This window comes from Leopardus geoffroyi, chromosome A2, assembly GCF_018350155.1.
Source record: "Leopardus geoffroyi isolate Oge1 chromosome A2, O.geoffroyi_Oge1_pat1.0, whole genome shotgun sequence".
In the NCBI taxonomy this organism is placed as follows: domain Eukaryota; kingdom Metazoa; phylum Chordata; class Mammalia; order Carnivora; family Felidae; genus Leopardus; species Leopardus geoffroyi.
Window position 1 is genome coordinate 97,125,879 of NC_059331.1, and position 26,696 is coordinate 97,152,574.

Consider the following 26,696-nt stretch of genomic DNA (forward strand, 5'->3'; position numbering starts at 1 on the left):
GTGCGTTAATGACGGAATATGTGTTTTCAAGGTGAGCTACAGCACAGATTTCAAGACTGTTGTCTCTCTTGGAAATACTAAATAAGCAGTTTCAAGGATGAATAAATAACATAGAAGACATGTCTACTCTAAGGTTGTTTCTTGCCCTTTCTTGAACTTTGCTTAGAAAGAGCAGCCCCAAGTTTTGCATACAGAGAGTTGGAGAAAAGATTTAATAAGATCTCACTGAAAAACAATGACTATTTTCAAACAGAAAACATACTAAAACCAAATGACCTAGTTTTGGGGGGGGGGGCAAGTGTATGCTTCACAATTTACAAACATGAATTAATTTTTGTTGTTGTAGTCATTTGTGCTTAGTCTACACTATTTATATATATTTGGTAAAAGGCATGAATTTCCAAATTTTGTTTTATGGAAGAAACAGACTTTTGGAAATGTGAAAGAGGGCACATTGTATTCACACATTATGATGTTCCTTGTTTCCCACTGTCAGTGGCTTGTTATTGGTGGCTTATTCTCATTTTGTCTAACCTCAGAGGAGAGGAGGCTTCTTTTTCACCCAGACTTTTTGCTCCTGTGTTCTCCATTAAGAAACCCCACAAACACTTGGAAATAGGTAAAAAAAGGACTGAACCCCACATGTTTGGTTGCAATACATAGGAAGCTGTTTCCATATGAGGCTTAGTCTATTCCTAGGCATTGTGAAGAAGACGTCATAAATAGCCATCTTCCCCCAATTCTATGAATGTAGTTCAGCTTGAAGACTAAAATTCGAGTTTTGGGCGATCGACAACACTTGATTGATTGGATTAAATTCTGCCTTTCAAGATTTTACAATTTTTCCCTAGTAAGTTTATTCTTGCATAGCTAAAAATAACAAGTCTGTTAGGTTAACAATATATTGATTGGCAGAACCAGGTGCTAGTCATGTCATAAAGATAAACTTCTTTCCATTTTTCAAATTTATGTCATTTTGAGATTGCCTAATGTGTGCAAAGGAGCCACCCTCACTCCTCCATACCAGAAGAAAGCTTCCTGTTAATTTCTCTGGCTCTCCTATGCTCACACATTCTCCCAGGAGATGAGCTGTTGACTGGGTCCCTAAACATCTGCTTATAGGCTTTATTATAGGTTTCTAGGCAAGAGAGAAGCTGCAAGGCAGAGCTGGGCTGACTTGTTGGCTAGGAGGCAGCCTATGCATGGTAACTGGCAGAGCAGATAGACATGTGTGCCCCTAAAGTAGCCTATGAAAGTGAAAACATCCACTGTTAAGAGCCATGAATAGACTAATAAATGGACCAGGGAAGCCAAGTGCAGAGACCTAGGAAGTCAGTTATAGGGCAAGAGTTAGCAGCAACTGTGTGAGCGATCATTTGCAATACTGTGCCTTTGGGAATTTTTAAAAGTTTTCTGCTTCAGGGCATCTTGGTGGATCAGTCAATTGAGCATCTGACTCTTGATTTAGGTTCAGGTCATCATCTCACAGTTCATGGGATCAAGCCCTGTGTTTGGCTCTGTGCTGACAGCATGGAGCCTGCTTGGGATTCTCTCCCTCTCTTTCTGTCCCTTCCATGCTCATGTGCGCATGTGTGCTCTCGCTCCACCCCCCACCCCCCACTCTTGAAATGAAGAAAATAAAGCTTAAAAAATTAAAGCTTTGTGCTACTTTTGGGACTCCAGGACAAGTTCTTGGAAGTAAGCAGGGCAGTTTTTATTTTTCTCGTTGATGGATAAGGTTAAATGGCTTCTGTAATTCAATAGTGATTTCAGAAAAATCCTGAATTTAGACTATTTCAGGAAGATAATAGGTTTAGTATGATTTCACAATGGATGAGAAGCCCCCTTCACCCTAGGAGCCAGAGAGAGGGATGGTGGAATGATACAGGGGTATGAAACCCTCACAAGAGAGATGGGACAGAGGTTACTCAAGAATTTACAATACTTCATAACGTGACTGAGTGTTGCTCCCATGATTATTTAGTGACTAAAGTGCCATTTCCAGGCCTACTCCATACAGACTGTAATTTGTCAGGATTTCCACACTTAATGTTGTATGGGAAACCAAAAATTTGAGCTTTTCTGATGAGAGATGCTTAGTTAATTGCTTTTACATTTTAGTAGGTGTCAGCTTCCCTAATGAAACATAGTATACGTGCCCAATTATGGGCAATTACCACTTGGGAATGGCTGAGACTATTTCTTTAAGAACACATCTTCTTAAGGAAATTAATCAAGAGCTCCATGTGGTATATAGGAGAGAGGATGGGATTTGTGTGAGACAGGTCTGGGTTTGAATCCCATCTCTAACTAACCACAGTACAGAGAACACATCCCTTCACTGAGCCTCAATTTATTCAGTTAATAATGAGAATAATATCAACCCTTTCCTGGGGTCTTGGGAAGACTAAAGGAAATGAAATTATTTTTATTAAAATCAGTTGACATTCAAAAAGTAAACTCATCAAGATGAACCCATTGGGTCACATTCTGTAGGTAAGATAAGACTGTCTCGGATAACAGATGCCATGATCTTAAGAGATGGACCATCATACCTTTCTGGATATATTCGCACTGCAAAAATTATTAACACTGTGGATTCATTAGAAGCCAAATTAAGCTGCTTTCCCATGCCATGCCACTGTCACACAGGATGCATGCTCTGGGCAGATTTCACGCATTTTTGTCTTTGGGTTGGCAGAACTGTCAAATGCCACTTTTGAAAGATGAGGCTATCTACAGATGCTTGCATAACACAGTTAAGCAGAGAAACAAAAATAAAAATATCCCTTGGTCATTTACTGTGGGCTGGATAGCTTCTGTTCATGCTCTCAAATGCACTCTCCACCCTGCTCCCACTGCCCTGGGCCCAGAGAAACACATCTGTACAACTCCATCCTGGCCTCCTTGCCTTCTGGTTTATGGCTGAGCTCTGTTAATAGGGATTGGCGGCAGAGATTGGGTGCTGAGAGTGAGTGAGTTAGGGGTATTTAAACCTTTTTAAAGTTATGCAGACATAGAATATGACAGTATTTATGTGGGTAACTAGAGTAAATGCATAGCAACCCATAGCTAAATTGACTGGCGCAAGCCCAGCCTGGTGTGAGGATGCTAAGGGGAATTACTTTTAAGGACACCTGTAACCCATTAGTGACACACTGGGGCATTGCCTTAGTACACCTCAAATTGCCCATGTTCACAAGATGTGCTCAGTAAACTTCTCATAGATGTGAATAAATTTTTAATTCGTAGTAAAAACTCAAGATTTGTTGTATAATTCTTGTTTGGTTATGACTGAATTATTCCCAGCCCTTTACTACTACATATAGCAATTACTTCCAATAACTATATAGAAATGATATGTCATGGTTGATGCGAAACTCAACTGTAAAAGTAAATATGATCACACGTGTAAACAGTTGCTTCAGTTAAACACAATAGTACCATGTTCACTCTTCATGTGTACTACATCCTTAAGAACAAATCAAAAGCAAATCATGCAGTGTTTACCGGGTCCCTTCTCACAAGCTCTCCATTGGGTACTACTTCAACCAGGTGGATGATGATAATCATAGAATTCAGAATATAAGTCAGAAACATGTTCTTGTGCAGAGTTACCCTTTGGCAGCCAAGGTTCCTGGAGGAAAAAGTAACAGCATTAACCGGTGCCAAAAATATTGACATACCTGGAAAAAAATTTTTTTGGTAATATTTGTATTATTTCCTTTAGCAATAGATGAGAGACATATAGAAATAAGTGAGACTGGTCCCATCTTTAAGACTCATTACTACTTTTCTGCCTGATTTTTAAGAACAGTTTTCTAGTCACGGTAGCTCATAGTTTTCAGTCCTCAGGGTGACTTCATACAATAACTGAAAGACTGAGTGATAAAATCACTTTTAATTATACCAAATGTCGTGAAATTAATTAAGAGAAGGACTCTTACAAGAGAAACCATTAGGGTTTGGAGTGTGCTTCAGATGAAAAGTCGAATATTCATTGATGTAACCAGGCAGAAATTGTGTGGCAAATGGGATAACAGAGCATGAAGTCAGAACCAAGGCTGCCCTTGACAAAGTCTGAATCTGTGTCCTTGACCCATCACAGACACAGACTTTATTAAGTCTCCGTCATTCTTCTCTTTTGCTATTTTTTCTAACGTCTTCGTATTTCTCATATTCCAACTGGAATCAACTCTGTGGTTCTCCCTTTCCACATCCTCCTGTTGGTGGAGCTCAGACACAGGCACAGAATTCTACATAGGCTCAAATTTGATCTCATTATAAGACATATTGTGGTTTGGATCTGATGAAACCCATCCACGTGCCACTGCTTATTGGCATAGCCATTTCCCACCTTTTGGACACTAAACAATTTGTTGGAATTTTCATTCCTTTCTCCTCCATTTCATAAGCTTGTACATACGTATTTGTGTGAATGATCACATAAATAAACATTAGTTTGGATATCCTATTCTACTTTTTGATGCAAATGGAGAGAGTCCTGCAGGATGGCTATAACAAAATTGGAATGATTATCCAAAAGGAATAAAAATCTTGCATTTACCATAACTGATCCAGTCAAAAAACATTTAGCATAATGTGAAAATCTAAAACATTCAATTAATGATGCCAATGACTGATCATAGTAATTATTCCTAATTCATGGAATAAAGTTAGGATTCCAGGAATTTTGAAAAGGAAATTCTGGGGAAAGATGAAATATGAGAATGGTCTGGCTTTACTTAACAATGCTTTCCTAAATTTCGAATCAAAAGAAAATGGAATTATCTGTTGTAAAAAGTCGATTTAAGTAATAAGGGCATCTGTTAAAACATATTTTGATTATTGTAACTACATCTTTCAACATTCAGGAAGCACAACCATTAGTAAATAGTTAACACAGAATATCTTAAATTTTTCAACTTGCTGAGCAGGGATAGAATGCAGAACTTTATATCCAGGAAGGGTTTAGAGAAGAACTTAAACACACGCATGTGCACACACACACACACACACACACACACACACACACACACAAACACACCCCTGTACTACTTTATTTGACAGCAGAAAACTCTGTTAAATAAACCAAACCTAATTGGTTTTATAATAGTACTATAAAAGTAGGTTGCAAATTTAAGGCTTTAAAAAGAAAAAATTACTTATGGGAAACATCATACCCATTTATACTGCATAAACTCTTCAATATTGCAACTGGTACATTAAACCTGTGACCTGCCATTTTCCATATAGTCATAATAGCATTTCATAATTCTTCTCACTGGGGGGCAAATATCTGTGGCCTCATTACTGGATTCTGCCTGGCTTAAACCAATGACACTTGGCATTATCCAGAACTAAAGAGTATGGATAAATGCATCACACAGTGCCGCTGTTCTCATGCCTGGTTTTCTTCTGATCAGGTAGAGTTCAATAATCTGCTGATATACAACATTAGTTTAAAGGACTGGTTAATGCTCAATCTTCTGTGTGAACCAAAAATCGACTTCCTCTACTTCTAGCTTATTACTCCCTGGCCCTTTTATCCTTACTTTATTATTTTTTTCTCTTAAGACCACCTTCTGACATATCATATATTTGTTTATTGCCTGTTATTTTCTCCGTTTCTTTCACTAGAGTGGGAGTGCTAAAGGATTTGTTTTGTGCACCTAGAACAGTGTTTGACACCTTGTAGGGCTTGATACTCGTGTTTTTTAATTAAAAATCTTTACATAAGAGCAATTTCCTTCTTCAAGCAGTGGCCAGTAAATAGTTTTCCAGTATATCAGAGAATTACATTAAGTGCTAGATTGTGTAATATCTTATACTTTGAATCATACTGAACATTTGCCAAGTTCTTACTATAGGTATTAACTACCTAATATTGGACATTATGCTGTTGTTCAACAGTAGCTAAAACCTGTATGTGGTACGGTGTTAATTATATAATGAGAAAATGAAGGTTTAAAGCTGGATAAACTATTAGACTCCAAAGGAAGAATATGACTAGTATATAATAAGAGTTTGTGTCTTAAAGTTTCAATATAATTTCTGCTTATTGAGTTTAAAAAAATTTCATTACACTTACTTGACAACATTTAAACTCAGCTTTTTGAAGCAAGTTAGAGTTACTTTAAATTTATTAAAATTCCTTCAGAAATCTAACATATATCACTGTGTACCCATTTAAAAATCCAATACACATTACCATATGGTTCAGACCTTTGGTAGATGCTAGGGATATATGGATGAACAAAACAGCCTCTGCCTTCAGAGACCTTATATGCTAAATAACTGTTTATTTACTCTTATTATGATTACTGTTCTGAAGGAGAGGTATAGGATGCTAAAGAGGGTAACTGAACTTAACATGAGTAATTATGCGCTCAATTGTTCTCAATGCAAATATCTTGTTGCTTGAATGAACATGATCTGTCAGATCTGAAAGGTCTTAAGTAGAAAATAGCACAAACCTGATGTTAGCTATACTTCATTCCTCTTGATTAAAAGAAACAGTTATTTAGATAGACAGAACATTGCTTACTCTTTGCAAGACAAGGAACCCTAAGTACTATAGATTCTCTAATAGCAGGAGGATAAGAGAACATAATTGACGTCTGTCTTGGCCCAAAGTGTCACTCAAATGTGAGGAAGAGATAATGATTTACCTAGGTATGAATCTCAAGATGTCATACTTTAAGACTAAAGCTAGATGTTATTTTCATGGTTTTAGCTTACTTGGGGTAAATCTGCCACACTATTTGTTTCAAATAATTGGGACCCTATGTATGTATGTGTGTGCTCTTGGGGAGCTTGTAATCATATGAGAAAGCATTTATATTTGCCTTGAGTTTTGCATATTGCATAAAACAGTCTGATATCAGAGGATAAGGAAGAGCAGTGTTCAGTCCTTTATAAGACAGTGTAATTACAGTCACATTCAAAGTAAATGAGGAAAGACGCAAGCAATAAAAAAAGTAAAAGTTGTTTTGAATTTACTGATGCATGAGAAAATGTGCATTGGAATAACTGTTGTGATTAGTACAAGGAGTCATATCTTTCAGTGTAATGCTAAATTTTTCTTTACCTGGCTATCATATTTTGTTCACAATAGACCAGACAAGTAAGGAGAAGGGGAGGGAATCGTGGAATGGACTGCATTAAAACTCCTAGAAGAATTTGAAACCCAATACTCTTTATATCTTTCCCCTCTGACAAGAGACTTTATACCTTTGGATTTAGCACAAAATCTTTATCCTTAAGGAACTCCCTTTTGATCATAATTCTTGCTTCTTTTCCTATTACCACTATTCTATGAGTGAACAGTTTACCAAGATATGACTGGCAGTTATCTTTTGTGTCCTGTTGTGTCAAGGGTGGGTTGGGAGAAAGGAGGTTATCTTTGGTGCCATTGATTTAGTGGTTTCTTTGGAGCAATAGGAAGGCAGCGGGAGATGTATCATAGTGGATGCTATAGAAGATAAAGTGTTATCTATCCATCCACTATGTAGATGTGACAGAATAATAGTGAATGCTGATGAGTAGAGAGGAATCAGTATTGCTTCTGGAAGGTCCCAGTGGAAAACCTCCTTTTGTGCTGATATGGCCAATGTAATGTAATGTAGACAATGTAATGCAATAAAGACACCCCCCCCCCCATCTTCCAACATATATCTCTATTAACTTTCAGGCAAGAGTAATTAATATTCAAAATTTAACAGTAAGTAAGGCATGAGTATCAAGCAGTTAAAATGGATGATAATGAATGTTCTATTACTGTGCTTTCCTGAGAAAAAAGAGTTAGATGTTTAGTAATTTAGGGTTCTTCCACACAAATGTCAATTGATAATTCTAACTGGAACTGATGGGATAAGTGAATTTTATTGCAAACTTGCTTAAAATGGTCAGGAAATGCACACAAATAAATGTCCACTTATGTGGCTTTCTCAAGCCTGTCTCCCCTCGGGGTATCTTCATCTTAACTCTCTTGTTGACATTTACTATTGGCATGTAGTAGTGAGGAGTCTTGCTGAATAAATTTGATGTTTCTATTTAATCCCTCTCCATACTGTTGCTCCTAACTATTTTTCCTGCAAAGAAAATGAGTATATATGAGTAATTTCCCAGATTTTTAGCAGCAACATATTGGCAGTTCCACAGCCTCCCGTGTATTTAGTGACTTTAAATTCCTCTGCAGGTTTTCTTAGCCTGCTGGTTTGAGGAGGACACCTGCAGTGTTATTCCTTTTTATAGATCCTATAAGGCACATTTGATGAGTTGAGAGTGAGTTTCAATGGGATGATTATGAATGGGGCATTAGGTCTGAAAAGTGGGGCTGGGTGTAACTTCTCATTTTGGTTTCATGAAATTTTTATGAAATTGATTGTTTGGATTTTGCAAAATAACTCAACCCTGGGAATGTGGAATTAAGCGAGGGAATTATGATTTTTTTTTTTTTGCTCAGGTTTACACAGATGATGCATCTTAAACTCATAAATCATAGAAGCTTCCACTGTAATATGAAGTAGAGACCTTAAGGGTGATGTTGAACATTGAGAACAATTTGGGGAAAATGTTGCTAATTAAAAGATAAAATCCAATGATAGATCAGAATTACCTTCTTTTAATATTTATGAAATGCAAATGTAAAGAAAAAAATCTGAAGATTCAGAAGCATACTTTAATTTTAAGAAAAAACACAAATGCCCTGGATATTTTTAGTTTGAGCAGGTTTAAGATAAAATTAAGAACAAGCATAAAAATCATGTGTGACTGCTTTTAGATCTGAATATTTGATATCTCAGCATGTGTGTTTTTCATATCCTATTTGTCTCTTGTTGTATCTGCTTTGGAGAACAAGCTATTTCGGTTTATGTCTCCCCATTATCGCACTCAGATTATAAATCCATAAGAGCTGGTTTTCCTCCCAAGATTAAAGTTGCTGTTTGGTAGGCTTTTGGAACTGAGAGATAGTAGGACAATATTAGGTGCTTTCTAATCAATCTGCCCCCAAATTCTCTCATGGGTTCAGTGAGATTAATTGTGTTCTGGGTCTAACTGGAGTTGAGAAGTATTTTACTTTACTTATGTGCTGTACTTTTAAACACCCATCTTCAGTGGCTTAATACAGCAATGAGTGTTGAAAGAATACTGCTGTTTTCTTTGCTGATTTGGCTCTCACATCCTATCACTTATTTAAGTGACTGGAGAAATAAAGAAGTAAGAAATGTTCCCTGGACATTTTTTATCTTTAAACTCCTGAATACACTTATTAGTTTCACCGTTACAAACTTGGGGGCTTTTTCTTTCAATTTTTTATGGTTACATTAAAAATTTTAAAGGTGAGACTTTTAGTGACAGACTTTCATCAAAGTTGTATGGGAGCCATGATGATGTATTTATTCACCGTGGTCAAGTGCAGTTGAAAAATGAATAGACATTCCAAGATTAATCATGCTGTGTGTTTACTCTGTTGTATTCTGATCATTATAATTGAAAATACTCTTCTATTCTAATTCTAGTAATTGATCCCTTATGTCTTAGTGCTTTGTTTATATCTTTCTCCTGTTAAACCATATATGGAAAGAGCTCATTCTGTTTATTTAATTTATTATTTATTTATTGTTATTTAATTATTATTATGCAGTTAACAAAAAATTGCTATTCAATTATGTTCCTTTGTCAGATAAGAATCTTGACTATATAAGATATAGACATAATATGATAACGGTATAAGATAAAGGCAAAGATTAAAAAGGATCAAGGAAAAAAATAATAGTAGTTGTGTTAAGGGTGTGTTTACAGGTGATTCCCCCCTTGGGTTAGGCTTCTTTAGTATTATCATGATAATATTTTAACAAAAATCAAATTAAGATTCCGTTATACTATATACGAATCACTGTATATTTAGTTACATAATCACATCTGTAAAGTGTGGAGGATTATTTGTAGTCTGAGCCTATGAAGGAGCTTTTCTTTACCATTTATATAATACCACTGCAACTAAAAAAAGTATTAGTTGAAGGAGACAGCCCTGTAATGTAGAAATTAGAATTCTCATGAAAGGGTAATGTAGCGCCTCCTGCCTTTGATTTAAAGGAACTACACTAAATTTAGGATGTTTCTAGAACTGACTTTAACTTACATTACTATCTCACATGCATTATGAAGTCATTCCTGAAAAAAACAGATTTAAAGTTTCAAATTCTCCATTAATACAAAATCAGTAGTTATACCAATGTTTTGTCATATATAATGCAATCAAGTACATAGACACAGCCTTGGAATAGAAACCTCATTGGGATTTTACTCCTCACAGTGTCTTAGGAGATAACTGTGGTGGATGATGCCAGGTTTGCAAGGGCAAAATACTGACGCTTGACTCTTCTTCCAGAGATTCTCCTTGGTCTTGGATGAGTGAGTCAAGGCCAGAAGGGAGCCTTACCTTCCTTCTCTGACTAAACACTATCATGGCCTCAGTAGCCACACTTCTTCACTGGCCAAATCCACCTGTGATACAGCTCATAATTAGGCAAGGTGCATTTGAACTTCTGGCCATGACTTCCATATTTTAGGATGGGGCTAAAAGAAGGAAGAAGAGCCTCTCCTCAATACTTCCTGCAACCTTAGCAATGGTAAGTGGAGCCTTTAACATGTTAACAGGATACCTATGGGCTCACAGGACTGTTTCATTTTGGGAAAGGCATATTGCCTTTGAGAATTATACGATTCCACCTTATTTTTCTCAGAGATAGGATTAAAAATGGTTTTAATTAATTTTATTTTCCTTGCTACTTCATGACTCTTGGTGGTGCATTTCTCTTGTGATTTGCAGAAGATCACTCTTCCCCCAACTCTTGCAGAGTTAACCATTTATTTCAGTACCTTAAATAAGAAAATAAAAAGCAGATGCTATGAGGGTACTTACTTGAAAAACACGAAAATCCCCAGCGAAATCACCAAGGTGAAAATCGACAAAGAATGACCCACAATAGCCAAGTAGTACAGGACATATGCGTTCTGCAACAACAACAGCAACAACAATGAAACAGTTATAAAAATAAACAGGCAAATAAGTGATAATAGAGGAGGGAAAATAGTTTCTATTTTTAATATAAGTGTAATTCAACAATCGTTCTCCTTTAAAAAAATCTAAAATTATAACATATTTCACAGAAATTATATTGAATTATAATATTTGGGGTTAACAGGTTAAATAATATAAGATTATAAGTTATACTAGAATTTGCATGTTGTGGTGGGAAGAATGTAAGACTGGATTCATCAGAGCTGTTCTTTACTCAGAGTATTAGTGATTAAGTCTTTGTGTGACTCTCATAAGTCAGCCACTTCACCCCTCTAGATCTCAGTAGTTTTTATCTGTAAAATAATTTGGTCAAACTAAATGATTTTTAAAATAATTACATGCTACTTATAAGAAACATAATTAAATACTGGGATACAGAAATACTGGACATAAAAGGATGGGGAGATGATGATCTAGGTAAACACTAACCACAAGAAAACGGGTGTAATATCATATAGATCCAGAGCTCAAGTCAGAGAGATAAAACAATTTGTAATTTCTATTCACCTAATAATATCAGTTCAAACCACATAAACATAAAGCAAACGCTGACACCACTTAGTAATCAATAGAACACACAATACAAACACAGTATAAATAAGTTGGATAATTTCTGTGAAGTTTTTTAATTCCTGGTAGAATGTGGCATTTATGTACAAATCATGACCCTTCTGCATTTGATTCTTGTCACTTTACTCGTGAAGAGCCTGATACTGAAGTACTGATTCCACTAACAGGCTCTCAAAGCATGCAGAGTCCTTTGTTTGGTTAAATGCATTATTGCTGGACAGAAACAAATATTGCTTTTCTAGGAGTTTGAATTTCAAAATGAACTAATCAACATCTCCTGAATTGTGGCTGTTCACCACTTGACCGGGCATTTGCATGTTATTTGCCATTTTCATTGATACTACTCTCCTAACAGAATGCTTTTTATCTTTGCAGAAATGATAATTAAGGTTGGAGTCGTTGGTTTATATCTAGAACTTATGATAAAGACTTCAAAATAGCCTAAAAGCCCCTTCTTAGGAAATATTTAGGAATCTTTGCAAAAAAAACAGATACTCAGCTGCTGTCTTTTCTCCCACCAATTCATTTTCTGGCTATTTTTTTTCACTTTACCACTAGACAAAACCAGGAGTGGCATTTTCTTTTTTCCTTTTTTTTTTTTTTAATATATGAAATTTATTGTCAAATTGGTTTCCATACAACACCCAGTGCTCATCCCAAAAGGTGCCCTCCTCAATACCCATCACCTACCCTCCCCTCCCTCCCACCCCCCATCAACCCTCAGTTTGTTCTCAGTTTTTAACAGTCTCTTATGTTTTGGCTCTCTCCCACTCTAACCTCTTTTTTTTTTTTTTCCTTCCCTTCCCCCATGGGTTTCTGTTAAGTTTCTTAGGATCCACATAAGAGTGAAAACATATGGTATCTGTCTTTCTCTGTATGGCTTATTTCACTTAGCATCACACTCTCCAGTTCCATCCACGTTGCTACAAAAGGCCATATTTCATTCTTTCTCATTGCCACGTAGTATTCCATTGTGTATATAAAGCACAATTTCTTTATCCATTCATCAGTTGATGGACATTTAGGCTCTTTCCATAATTTGGCTATTGTTGAGAGTGCTGCTATAAACATTGGGGTACAAGTGCCCCTATGCATCAGCACAGGAGTGGCATTTTCTAAGAGTTCTTCCTTTTAAATAGTTCACCATGTAGAATCCCCTTGTCGTTGAAAGTACTGTTTTTAATTTAGATATATGCTTATGCCCCATCCTCTGTCACTATTTTATTTTTATTTCTGTATATTTTTATTTCTAAGAAAATTTTATATAATTGATTTTCTTTCAGTTGCCTCCAGACTACTCTAAAAAATATTTATTCTTTTGAAATAAAGTTGTCTAAATGTGTAAGATTAAACCAACAGCTCATAATTTAGTTGCCATTCTTGGTGTCATTCTTAAGACTGAGAAGTGCTTTTTTTTTTTTAATAAATTCTAAGATTCTTTCTTCAAAACAAAAAAAAATTTTTTTTGCCTGTATATAGATGGAAGATTTGTTCAAAGAATTTCAATCATTATGTTAGGTGCTCAGAGGGGAACATTTACTCTTAAAATCCTTTCTTTCTATCTCAGATGTGGCTAGAATGAGAAGGTCAAATATGGCAGCCTGAAGAACTACTTACTTGGATATGTACTCCTTATAACAATTGAGTTAACAGGATTACAGTTTTTTCCTGTAAAATCATAATTAACACTCATTCAGGTATTCCTTACTTGGTGACATGTCATCTCAGTCAGACCTTATTACGTAAACAGCTCTCCATTAGGATGTAGACATGCATCTAATTCTCAGAGGCGACTATGCAATTTGTAAAGCAGTAACCAGCGTTGGTGCCCCCAGCCTACGCCTGTGACAAGATGTCCTTCTGGTCTCTAGTCAACTGGTCTCAAGGCTACCTGTTCATCTTGTTTGTTTTTTGCTGTTGTTTTGTTTTTAATAAAAGGAAAATTTTCTATACTCCTAAATCTTCACTGTAGCAAACAGAAGCACTGATGAGCTTTTAGCTTCCAACTCAGTAATTATTTAGCATGCAGGCCTATCTTTGAAGGAAACAAAAGGTTTCTACTGCTGTGTGGTTAAACACTGCCTGTTTCTCCCAGCACAGTGGGAAAGAGGAGGCTGATTGTGGGTTTAGTGATTTTTTTTTCAGGTTTCTCATGCATTTGGAGAGTAAGTATCTGGGTTTTTCCCATTGGCTTAAATGTATCCAAGCAGAGATGATACTAAAAATATTTAACAGGCAGTAAGACAAAAGTAGTTCCACTGAAAATAACCTAAACTGCCACACCTGTATCTACAGGCTGATGGGCAGCCCCTTTCTAAGGGTTCCTTCAAGCCCTGATAGTAAAACTCTAACTGGCATCTTGGGGGCAGGGAAGAGGGGAAACTGTCACTTTGTGGCTTGAAGAAAAATCTCTAATTTTGGAATTTTTCTCACAGAAGAGACATCTTAGAGAGTCCCTGGAAATGCTGCCTATGGGGAATCCCATCATCTTTCCCATGGACACTATTTGCCTCACTATAAATGGCCTGATTCTATATGCTCATGGAACTCTTTGACACCAGGTGTCAAAACAAGAAGTAGAATGTCATTTTTTTCTAATACTACTTCATAGAGTCCCTAGAAACTTACAGGCCATTATCTGATTTCCTTCTATAAAATAGGTTGGCATCTTGGTAGCAGGTGTTTCATAGTGATGCATATATTTCTATGTAAAAATAATGGCATTCTCACCCAATACCGAAATTTGAAATAGAACCTACCTTCAGTTTCTCAGGAGTGAAAGCATTACACATAGTATAGTTGGACCAGGTTCGATTGTTCTCAGGATGTTTATACCAAACCCCTTTCTCATCACAGTATTTTGTAACCTTTTCTGTTAAGGAAACACAATTATTACATTATTATCTCAAACTACCAAGAAGGAAAAATAAAGCTTAAAAGCCATGCCACGATGTTAATCACTTTATATAACTTGAATGTGAATATAGGTCAATGGAGACCATCATGAAGATGTATTATGCACAATGTTTTAGCATGCGTTGTCTCATTTTATCATCAGCGAAGCCATATAAAACAGATGTTGCTATATCTCCATTTTGTAAACAGGAAGCAGAGAGTGAGAGAGGTTATAGAGTTTGAAAAGTCACTGGATAGTGGGTCAGCTAGGATTTAATGTCAGGTCGGTTGCACTAAAAAGTGCTACCTATACTATACCTCATATTTTTTTAAAGCCACATTACATTTCTGATTTTAGATAGAAACTATATGAGAAGAGCAAGACCACATCTTCATTTATATGCAATATTTATTTATTAGGTTGACTGTATGAAACCACAGTTTTTGTGAGTCAGATGGTCAAATATTGGCAATTTCATATAGTTAAATCCAAGAGAACAAAGAAGTCCAAAACTAAGAGGTGTATCAAGAAATAATTTTTGTGCTTCTCAAAAATATTTCATTTAAATCATCTCTTTATCTCACAGAGGGCATACTAGGGATGTATAGATTTAGCCTTCGCTATTTACTTCTTTAATCATCTCTCAGGTGATAGTGAAATTTGCTGATTTGGCTGGATTGGCATTTTAAAGATCTCCACCTTGCTATGGGCCAGGCACCGTGCTAAGCACTTTGCAGAATTATTTTCTTAAATGTTAATAATGACCCTTTAAGATGGGTATTGGTCTTCCCATTGTACATATGAGGAAACTGAGGCTCAGATAGGTTGAGTAAATTCCCCATCTATGGCTAGCAAGTAGGAAGGCCAGGGGTCAAATCCAGGTCTGGTCTGCTTGATTCCAAAGCTATTGTGCAGCTAGTTAACTCTGCATTAAGGCTCATAATTCTGTGGGCAATTTATCTACACTCCATTCAGTGACCCAAAGAATCATAAATAATTTGTTGACTGTAAGATAGTATTTAAAATCTAATCTGATTGGCTATACAAATGGAAGAAAAAATTATATTGAGTTAAATAAAATAGAAAATAATGAACAAATGCACATTGAAATGAATGCACTTGCCAAATTTAATCTGAGTTATTCTGACTTCCTCTAGTTCTCCAGAGTACCTCTGCAATGCACTTATTGCCTTAGATATCATAAAGCAACCTCAAATTGGTATAATATGCAAATAGGTTTTACCAGTGTATTTAGAACCTTTACAAAATTTTGATTTTTGATAATTTCCTGGGAAAAATATTTTTGAAGCATTTTTCTTCATTGGCAAAGGCAAAGAGCTGTCCCACCTGTGGATAGACCTTTTATTGTATCACTTTTGGGTTTTTTTTTTTTAGCCCAGGATGTGGGAGTCTGAATCACATACTAATATTTGGAGGAAACTGTTATTGTTTTAAATACTAAGAAAACAACTCATGTAAAAAAAACCCTTATTTGTCTGAAACATCACTGAGATCTCATAATATTTAAAATAATTTTCTATCAGTAGTTATGGTTAGTCAATCAATATGCTAAGAGCTAGTATGAGAATTCTTTTATCTTTGGCAGATTTTAAGGGAAATTAAAAATTTTTAATTATAGAACTGAAACAGGTGCTATGAAATTAAACAAGATTCAAGCTTAAAATTGTAGATTTGTTTGTATGTCTACTCTAACAATTATTTCAAGTGGGTGAAAAAACACATTCTGCAAGCAAAAGATGTTTTCAAGCAAACTGTGAGACTCATCTTTGCTTAATGTAAATTTGTTAGAAAGTTAAATGGAAAAATTTTTAATTGTAAATTTGCTGAGATAGCCATTGGAGAAAGACTATATAAAGAATCACCACTGAGGGGTGCCTGGGTGGCTCAGTTGGTTAAGTGTCCAACTTCTGCTCAGGTCATGATCTCACGGTTTGTGAGTTTGAGCCCCGTGTTGGGCTCTGTGCTGACAGCTCAGAGTTGGCTTTGGATTCTGTGTCTACCTCTCTCTCTGCCCCTGCCCTCCTCATTTTCTCTCTCTCTCTCTCTCTCTCTAAAAAATAAACATTCAAAAAAAAAAATCACCACTGGACACCAACAATATTTCAAAAAAGGGTTAGCACTAATCAGCATAGAAAAATTGATATTGACAATTGGTCAATGATTTTGCTAATGCTATTTGTTGAAGCTTCTTGCAATTTTTAGAAAAGTGGCTTGCAATGCAGCATCTTATCTTTATTACATTGTCAGAAACTAGCTTATTACTTTATCAAAACAAATACAATCTGTTTTAACAACGTTATTTAGCTATGTAAGGCAAAATATATTCTATGGAGGAGGGAGGGGTGTTCCTCCTCGAGAAGTCCATTCCAATCATGGACAAGACTGTAGGAAATATTATTTTGTTTTGATGTCACTAAAGTCTGTATCTAAGCATTTCTTGGTTCTACCTGTTACAGCTATAAGAACTTGTCCTCCCCACCTGGCAAGTCTTTCAATATTCAAAGAAAGGATATGTCTACTCTAACTTCCCTTTCCAAACCAAACATCCCTATTTACTCACACTACACAGTTTGCTGTCCCTTCACAGTCTGGAGCCACTCTGCATGTGCTGTGATACTGGTATTTCCCTAAAATATTTTAAGTTTGGACTGTCCCATGAAGAGGGCAGCATGCTTATTTCACTTTAGATTCATATGGAGGTTTTGCAGATGCTCAGCTCCAATCTCCAGAGATTCAAACTTGATTAACTGGAGAGGTAACCAGGCATTAGCATTTTTAAAAAGCTCACCAATTCCAAAGGGTATCAGGGTTGAGAATCATTGTCCTAAACCATGTTGACCATCTTGGCACTGTGCCATTAATGTTGACTGAGTGACATTAAGATCAGGGCCTTAAGCACCTCCTTGTATATCTGCTTTTTACATTCTAGCATATTCCTTCAGGCCACCAGCCTCTTTTGAATTTCAGTGCTGTTATTCACTCTCTCATGACCTGTCTTTTACCAAGCACTTTGTCTAAAATGAAATCTCTGTCATTTCATGAAACTGTTTTGTTTATCATCAAGGTGTAGCTTTGGGTCAATGGTAAAATCCTAAAGAATTTACGTTTGGTGAAATAGGTATTTTTAACATGTGTTTTTCTTTTGAAGTGGATTTGTCTCCCCGTTGAGAGGGTTCTTTCTACAAACCAGGCTGATAAGATGGATCTATGCCTGGAAATCCCTGTTTTGCTGACCAAAAACTTGCCTTTTAGTCAGTAAGTATAGCCATTTTGGCAAGAACCCATTGCTGCTTTGGAACTGGCCTTGTAGTCTCAGTTGCAGAAAAGCTCTTTGTGCCAATCAAGTTACTTCTAATGTAGTTGTCAAGTCAAGATTAATGAAGCATCATTTACTGGGAAGAGTCAATAAAAGATGGAAAGATTATCATCAAATAGCATTTAGTTAGAGTTTACAGGAATGTAGTGCTGAGCAGGGGCACAGCACTAAGCCCTTCCTCTTTTCACAATGAGAATTTTCAGCAGTGGCTGGCCTGAACTGGTTTTTAAAGTAGTCCCCTGTAATCTCATTTTCACTATCTCTGTCTTACTGGGGTGGAACTTTGGATATCATCCTTGCTAGATGCACGAAAAGCATCTCTCAAACATTGATACAGGGACAGACTAATTTCTCTGCTCTAATCTGGATTCCAGAGACTTTCTTGACTAGATTTTACCATTTGACTATTGTTTCTATCTTAACTGATGATCTCACTTTCGGTCTGTGCAGCAGTAACCTCTTGCCATTCTTTATCAGTGAGTAAAGGGAAACAGATGGGCTGGTTGATCCCAAAAGGTGGTAGAAACTCTGACCAAACAACTCTTGGAAAAATTTGAAAATTAAGGTTGGTTTTTTTCATACATAATCTCTTAAGCATGAAACAAACACTGATTCCTCCCTTCAAAATGCTAGTTCAGTGAAGATCCTTCCTGTTCAATGAAGACCTTGGCATTCCCTTCCACTCACTGAATATTCCAACTCTCTTCCACTGAACCACTCCCAAAAGGACACTGAGGAAAATCAGCACTGTGAGGTGTGGAGGGATTACTGTGTTCTGTTATATCACATCTTGTAAAAAGGGATCAGGAGCTTGAGATGGAATGAACTGACTACCTGGGGCCCTGACTCCCAGCCAGCCAGTTCAACACCTAGAGCCACTTAAACACAGTCAGCAGACTGGGGCTCAGGCACACCCAGGCACACTCTGCTCTCATGCACAAACCTCACCTGTTAACTGGGATTTAAATCGTGTGTCTGTAGCTTAGTTTCAGCATATGGGTCTCCTTTATAACTAAGATTTTACTCCCTTTTCAGTATGTTAATCCCATATAGTATTTCATTAGGGCAGATTTTCTATCTAGTGTTTTGGAACAGAATTTTTCTGGCCCCAACACCTGCAGTCCCTGAAGCTAGGTGGCTACTGCTTTTTACTCTCTGGTACAGTCTCGTCGGATACTGGGCTCTCCCTCCCATGGGCACAGCTACTTAGTGTATTGGTTGAGCTTTCTTAACTCACTTAACAATTGAAACTGTTAATTGTTAATTGAAATTGTTAACAACTTAACAATTGAAAACTTTCTTAACTGGACTCTCTTTATTATTTAACACATTTTCATCTTGGCTATACATTTAATCACAAGGAGAACTTTAAAAGATCATGCCCAGGTTATGCTCCAAACTAATTATTTAAGAATATCTGGGGTGGTACCAGGCATCAGGATTTTTTTAAGTTTCCTAGGTTCTTAGCTAAGTTGAGAATCACTCATTGCTAACACCTACCCAAATCCCTTCCCCTGATCCCCACGTAGCTAGTCTCTGGATTGAGGCTGTTATACAAACTCAAACATCTCTTTACACATTCCTTGCACTGCTCCTGACCACTAACTACCAGAGCATCTTGGATTCCAGATCTCCAATTTATTTGGATAGCTGACAGTTCAGAGATACATCTTGTCAGTCCTCTGGCTTCTCACTCCACTTGGTAGCTGGTACTCCTCGACCTTTATCCTGCCTAAGCATCCTGACCCAACTTCCAGTTACACCAGTGTGGCTAGATTAAGGCCTGAAGGAAAAACATGTCTTCCTTAGAAGGTTCTAAAGGTACTTCAATCTGTACAAGTTTGTATGGAGACTTAGAAATATTGCTTCCCAAATGCTTTTCCAAGACTGTTGCACTTACTTATATGTATTATATATATATAAGAGAGAAGGAGACACAGAATCTGAAGCAGACTCCAGGCTCAGAGCTTTTAGCACAGAGCCTGACATGGGGCCCAAACCCACAAACTGTGAGATCATCACCTGAGCTGAAGTCAGATGCTTAACCTACTGAGCCACCCAGGTGCCCCTGCATTTACTTACAAAAAGAGGGTTAGGTAAGAGCTCTAGGGACTTGGTACACTTGCAATTTTGTGTCAAATATTGTGTGAGTATAAAATGAGATAATATATATGAAAATGTTTTGAAAAGTTAAAAATGACACTCAATGGAAAGTATTCCTGTGTTACTTTTATAACTAAAATGAATTTGGTGTCACTCATTTACTTAACACACATTTATTGACTGCTTATGTTGTGCAGGGCATGGAGCTGGGTATTAGTATGATCCATTATAACAGCATTAGTCTTTTTTTTTTTTTTTTAATTTTTTTTTTCAACGTTTATTTATTTTTGGGACAGAGAGAGACAGAGCATGAACGGGGGAGGGGCAGAGAGAGAGGGAGACACAGAATCGGAAACAGGCTCCAGGCTCTGAGCCATCAGCCCAGAGCCCGACGCGGGGCTCGAACTCACTGACCGCGAGATCGTGACCTGGCTGAAGTCGGACGCTTAACCGACTGCGCCACCCAGGCGCCCCCAGAATTAGTCTTATTTACTGAACATATTTTAATAATCTACTGTTGGAACAGAAATCTAGTAGATGTCTAGAGTTACCACCTTCTGGTTTATTTTCCTTTAGACATGACAGTTTTATATAACTCTCTTTTTTTTTAATTTTTTTAATGTTTATTTATTTTTGAGACAGAGAGAAAGAGAGCAGGGGAGGGGCAAAGAGAGAAGGAGACACAGAATCTGAAGCAGGCTCCAGGCTCTGAGCTGTCAGCACAGAGCCTGACATGGGGCTTGAACTCACGAACCGTGAGATCATGACCTGAGCAGAACTTGGACACTTAACCAACTGAGCCATCAGATGCCCCTATATAACTTTCAGTGTTATATCAAATTTCCATTGTGCATGCTATATCAGCCCAGTAGACCTGAACTCTAGACCAAGCATTTGCCTAAGTTGCTAAATGTGACACAATTGAAAACTTAAGAACAACCACATTTAAGTAAAACTTCACAGTTTTAAAAAATTAATTTAAAATTTTACTAAAATTTAATAACAAATATTTAAAATATATAAAAATTTAACTTTTATTTAGAATTAAAGACCTAATGTACACAACTGACCAGTAATGCGACTTAAAAAATGAGAGCTTGTAATATTTGTGCAACTGGGTAATATTTCAAGTAAGAAAATTCTTCAGAAAATGCTGAAACACACAAAGTATGATTAGATAGATATCTTTTATATCTGATTTTCTTTTCAGAACCATGAAAATTCTAAAAGCGAAGCAAAATGTGAAATAAAAAGAAATATTTTACCTGATGGATCAAAGTCTGGAAAATAATCTGGGCAGTATTGATGGGACAGTACTCCAGCCGGTGTATCATCCCAGCACAGCCATCCATCCCAGGTACGGTTGCAATATGGACCTGATTATTCAGAAAGAAATTAACACTGTATTTGGAAAAAGTTGCAGAATCATCAGCAGGGATTTGACAGTGTTAAACAGGATCTATCTATTTAATAGATGGTTATTTTGGAGCTCTGGACATGCATATGGAAATATTAAAAAGAACAGCAACAGCAACAAAATAAAGATATTAACTTTACCAACTCTTAATAGAGTTTACATTTTTAGAGGGTTTTCTCCATTTGCTCCTCAAAAGACATACATGTATGTCATCTGTATGGAATCTTTCCTCTAAAATCTTTCCTTGAAAATGTCTCCAGAAATGCTGCAAAGAAACCTTGTGAAAGGTATATGCAGTATCACCCCTGGATCAGAGGCTTACCTTGAAAAAACTATGTTTTTGTAACATATGGATCCTACTAGCCATTAACCTTCAAAGGGGTTGCCTTGAATAGTTCTATTCTTAATCCAAGGGTTTAAAATTCAATTGTTCAAAATTCCTGTGGGAGATGCATTTGTACACAGTTAACAGGTCACACAGAAATCTAGTCTTATTATTTTAGAATCACACTTTGTTAGTAGCTAAAATAATGCTCAGTTTGAGTAGTTTATGTATTTGGGTCTTAGTGGTGTCTCACTGCTTTCAAAATTTAATCTACCTTAAAATGTGAAGATTGACCTCTATAAAGCTATTCAAAAGAATAAGCCTCAGGCTTTGAAGGCAGTCCAAGAACAAAAAAAAAGGAAGGAAGGAGGAAAAAAGGAAAGAAGGAAAGAAGGAAAAGAAGGAAGGAAAAGAAAAAAGAAAAAGAAAAAAAAACAGAAAAAAGAAAAGAAATCTTAAAAGAATGATCATAGCACAAAAGTTCAGCCTCCCAAAATGATTAAGACTGAAGTGAATGAAGGAGTCTGCTCTCGCTTGGTCTCTGAAAATAATAGTTGTGTTTCTATTGTTTCTATTGTTTCACTTGCTTCAGAAGAAATGATTTCTTCTTTGGGCAGAGTTGCGTCTAATGACTTTTCAGTTTCTTAAAAAACACTGAAACTACTGGAGACCGAAGAATAACATGTATGTATCTTTCTACTGTCTTGAGTTCTGTTTAAAAGAAATATTCTAAAAATAGGAAGTAGAAATTAAGTAGAAATTTAACTATTTAAAGGCAAACCATGTGTAGTAATAGAATATAGTTAACTGATATTCCCCCTCACCCCCAACACACCCACCAAGCGGTGTTATCTTAGAATATACAAGGGTGTACAAGACCTTGTTGGGTCTTTTCAAATGTTTTAGAGGACAGGGAAGAGAACTGAAATGGATGTAGTAATGCTTGGCCATCACATAGCCCTCTATGGCTAAGAGAATAGGCTTGGCCCTGAAAATATTTGAACAGTCACATAGAGCATTCTAGAGAAGGTGACAGATAAACAATGCCTGCCTAGGAGATAGCTTTTTTCTAATTTCTCTGGGAACTGGGGCTAGAAAAGGGGAAGGAATAGCACTAGTTGCCAACGAATTGACAGTTAAGGGAAGATACTGCCTAATTAACCCAAAACAAGACAGGATTTTGACAGGATTCACCTAAGGCAAATTCTCTGCCCACCATTTTCCCATTCCCTTCCTATCATTTTCCAATTCTTCTCCCTCACTTCGTCCTGCATTGTTCCTCCTTGCTAGGTGTGAATACTGAGTTATTGTAGTAATTTTGTCATAAGTGTAGATGTTAGCCCAAAACCAGTTGGGTGGACTTGAACAAAGAAAGTAGGCATGTGTCCAGCATGAAATATACAAGCATACCATAGTTTGAAAACCACTGTTAAAACTGCTGGCATATTAAAACTAGTCAACACATATTTACCCACTGAAGCAAAAAACCTTTAATGTTGTTTGAAACATATTTGCATACATCTTTCTTCTTACCTTCTCCTTGGTATGGGGGTAACTGCTGCATGCGGTCATAGCATTTGTACTGCGCATCCGTCATTTTCTTACGTCCTAGGACGTAGAGAAATGGCTCGGACTTCATATTTGGAGGATAGGTGTCATTTGAAGTGGCAGGAAGAATTGGGGTTGGGTGCTGTATTAAAAAGAAAAATCAGTCACTTATAGAGAGCAGGAACCGGTGTATACAGAAATAAATGAGACAGTCAAAAAGTTTGAAAACATTTTCCTTCCACGAGCAACAATTATATATGGTCTCCAAGTGGAATATTTTTCTTCATAACTGAAAAGTGTATTTATATTTCATCTACAAATTCTACCTACAGATTTCATATATGCATTCTTTCCATTCACTACTGAAAATGTATAGCCCCCACTCAAACTCATGCACCTCTTTATCATATAAGATTGTTTTAATTTTGTTATCACTGTTAAGTTTAGAGGTAAACAAAACAAATAACCTGATTTCCAAAAAATACCAATACTAAATCAACTTTGCCTTCTTTGGAACTTCTAATAATCATGAATCATGTTATAAAAAATATATATATTAGTGCAATAAGTAAACTTTTATATTAGATTCTTTCAGCTGATTTTTATTTGTGCTTAGATTACGTGCACTGCCAAAAATTCACTCCAGGTAGTCCCAGAACAAACAAAATCTGTTCTTCTGAGATACTCTGCATTGGATAATTGGCTTTAATATCTTTAAATAGGCTTCTTCAGCAGGTGACCTACACAGGATAATTTATTTTCACTGCTGGAAATCAGTGCAAATCTTAAATATTTCTCTTAGTGCTTCTGCACTTTTGGTACAGGCTGTCACTGGTCATGATCACAGACTGACAAATCATCCTAAGTCATGTTTATATAGATTTCAATTTCTTTTGTGGCCATGATGTTTTTGGTGGTGCTTGAATCTGTGATTCTATACCCATGTTCTGCATAGAGACTTGTTCAGAGAAGACTGCAAGCTTCAGCCTGCACTGGCTTTTTCTTCTTCTGAAGTTAGGAAGTTGCTCTCTTTCTATCACACCTGTTAAACACATTTTTTTTATTTGGCCTTATTCTGTCTAAATTATTCTAAGATTGAAGTTTCCCCAACTGTATTCATGCCAGAAACAGTGTTGCATACTTTTCTCTATTCCTTACAGTCTCTAAAACAAACTCATTTTTATTAAGTTGACCTGTATACCTCAGGTTACTCAGAGTGTAACCACACTGTTTTCCAGTGTATGTCATTGTGTGGATGCGGCATGCTTTCCTATCAGATAGCATGTCACTAGATGCTAAATTGTACAATGCATAATACAATAAAAATTGAGAGTGTACAGAGGGCATGGTGCAAGAATAGTCAGTTACCATTACAGATACAAGGTAGAATTTCAACTGGACTTTCAGTATATGCAGTGTCTACATAGGCAGAGAGGAGAGGGAAGGCTTTCCGAATGAAGGGAAAGGAATGCGTATAGGTCCCAAAGGTAGGAAATGGCACGTATGAGACACAGTAAGGAAACCATTGTTCCTGGAGAGAAGCATATTTGGGGGTTAGTAAGAAATGGAGTCAAGGAAAATCAGATAATATAGAGCCCTGAGAAAACAAATACAAAGTGCCTGGTGCAATGAAAGGCTCAATACGTTTTAGCTAATATCATTAAAACATGACAATAAATTAAAGATGTACTGTAGGCTTTTGACCAGTGAAGTTTGTGAAAGGAAAATGTTAGTAAAATTCATGTGGTGGGCATCAGATGTTCACAGATCAGAGCTGGGGAGGGAGCCAGGAAGCTGAAGGCATGGACTAGAGCACTGCGTGAGGGAACAGGGAAGCACAACCCTCAGCACTTTCTCAGATAATAAAAACATATATTTGAATATAAGGACCGGAGAACAGTAATAGTCAAATAGCTCAGGTATTTTAACCTACATAATGGACAAGAATGGGAATACCTGAGAAGGGAGAAGTTACTAGGGGGAAGAAGGTAAGTTCACTTTTGTTCTTGTTTTGAAGGTGCCAGCAAGGCATCTGAGTAGAAATTGCTTGCAAACAGGAGAGGGTGAATACTTATTACATACTGTGATAACTCTAGATGGACACTTACTGTGGGTATAGTTGATACTACTCTTTAAATATTAGGATTGTTTCTAATTTTAATGCTTCTTGAATGTATGACAGAAAAAAAAGAGACATTAATGAACTCACAGAAATTATTTCAAATGTACAAATCCTTTACCAACATAGTTGAACACCATTCTGTTGTTATATGATCCTTCCCTACTGGTTTTAAGATCAACCAATCAGCAAATAGTCATTGAACTTTATCAGCCAAGCATTATGCTAGTGCTGAGTAAAATAAACATAGATCCTGCCCTCATGGAGCTTACAGTCTAGCAAGAAAGATCAACATAAAATATTTCCTGACACCAGGAACTGTGAAATGTAAAGAATCATTAATAATTGAATGCTCAGTATTCCCTCAGGAATTGGAATGTGGTTTGGGAGTAAAAAATACATATTTTTAATAGATTTCACGTTAAAGGCTTCGTTGTGGATTAAACTAGCCTACATTTGTATGAATGCTTGTGGCTGTGTGTGTTTTAACAATCTGACTAAAGATCACATAACCATGGTCTTTAATAGATCATTGTATCTCCACAATAAGAGATATCAATTATAGGTTAACCTTATGCATCTATTTTAGATTCTTTGTAGCTCTATTCTTAGAATCTTTAATTGATGTGAGAATTGTCATTTGATATATTATTTATTTATGGGTAATTTTCTCACCATATTCAAATGAAATTAGAAGCTGGAATGTGATGTCCGATATAAATATTTTCTGTCATTTATACTAGATGTTTTAGATGTTAGGGAGCATCCTGTTTAAGTTTGGCATTCTTGCCAAAAGTAACATTCTGAATTCTATCTTTAATGGACTGGGCAACCAATTAATAAATGTTCCTGCACTAGTTGGAAATTCTTGTAAGCCATGGGGAGTCATTATGTGCAAGGATACCAAGAGGAAAGCCTGGTACTTGTGTTTTCAATTACAGCATGATTTGTTTTAATGAAGTTTTAACATCAATAACAGTGTAGATATGACCATCTGAAAGAGCATGTGTATTTCATGTAGATGATAGGAGCATCAATCTTACCATTCTTGCAATATTGAAACAAACTCCAGTGAACTTGGTTTGGAGCCTGGTTCCATAGAGATTGTTTCAACACTGAAGGAATGAGAAATTAGAACTTCTGTCATAGATGAGACATAGTAATCTGAGTCCACTCCTTGTCTGGTTGGTGTGTGAGCAATGACTATAGAATGTTTACAGTGGTAACTGAATGCTTCAGTGACTTTCTTCTGAAAATAACATATATTTGAGGCATTCTGTCATATATGTATA

The 26,696-nt window shown here is 36.5% G+C and overlaps 1 protein-coding gene across 1 annotated transcript in view; it reads right to left on the minus strand.

The window, feature by feature from the left end:
* CALCR (calcitonin receptor) overlaps window positions 1-26,696 on the minus strand; it is a 156,009-nt gene that overhangs the window by 32,178 nt on the left and 97,135 nt on the right. Inside the window, exons 3-7 of the mRNA XM_045494793.1 lie at window positions 23,271-23,427; window positions 21,261-21,371; window positions 14,419-14,531; window positions 10,931-11,022; window positions 3,511-3,637 (exon numbers count right to left, since the gene is read on the minus strand). Coding sequence (XP_045350749.1) covers window positions 3,511-3,637; window positions 10,931-11,022; window positions 14,419-14,531; window positions 21,261-21,371; window positions 23,271-23,427 — 600 coding nt within the window. The remainder of the gene's footprint in view (window positions 1-3,510; window positions 3,638-10,930; window positions 11,023-14,418; window positions 14,532-21,260; window positions 21,372-23,270; window positions 23,428-26,696) is intronic.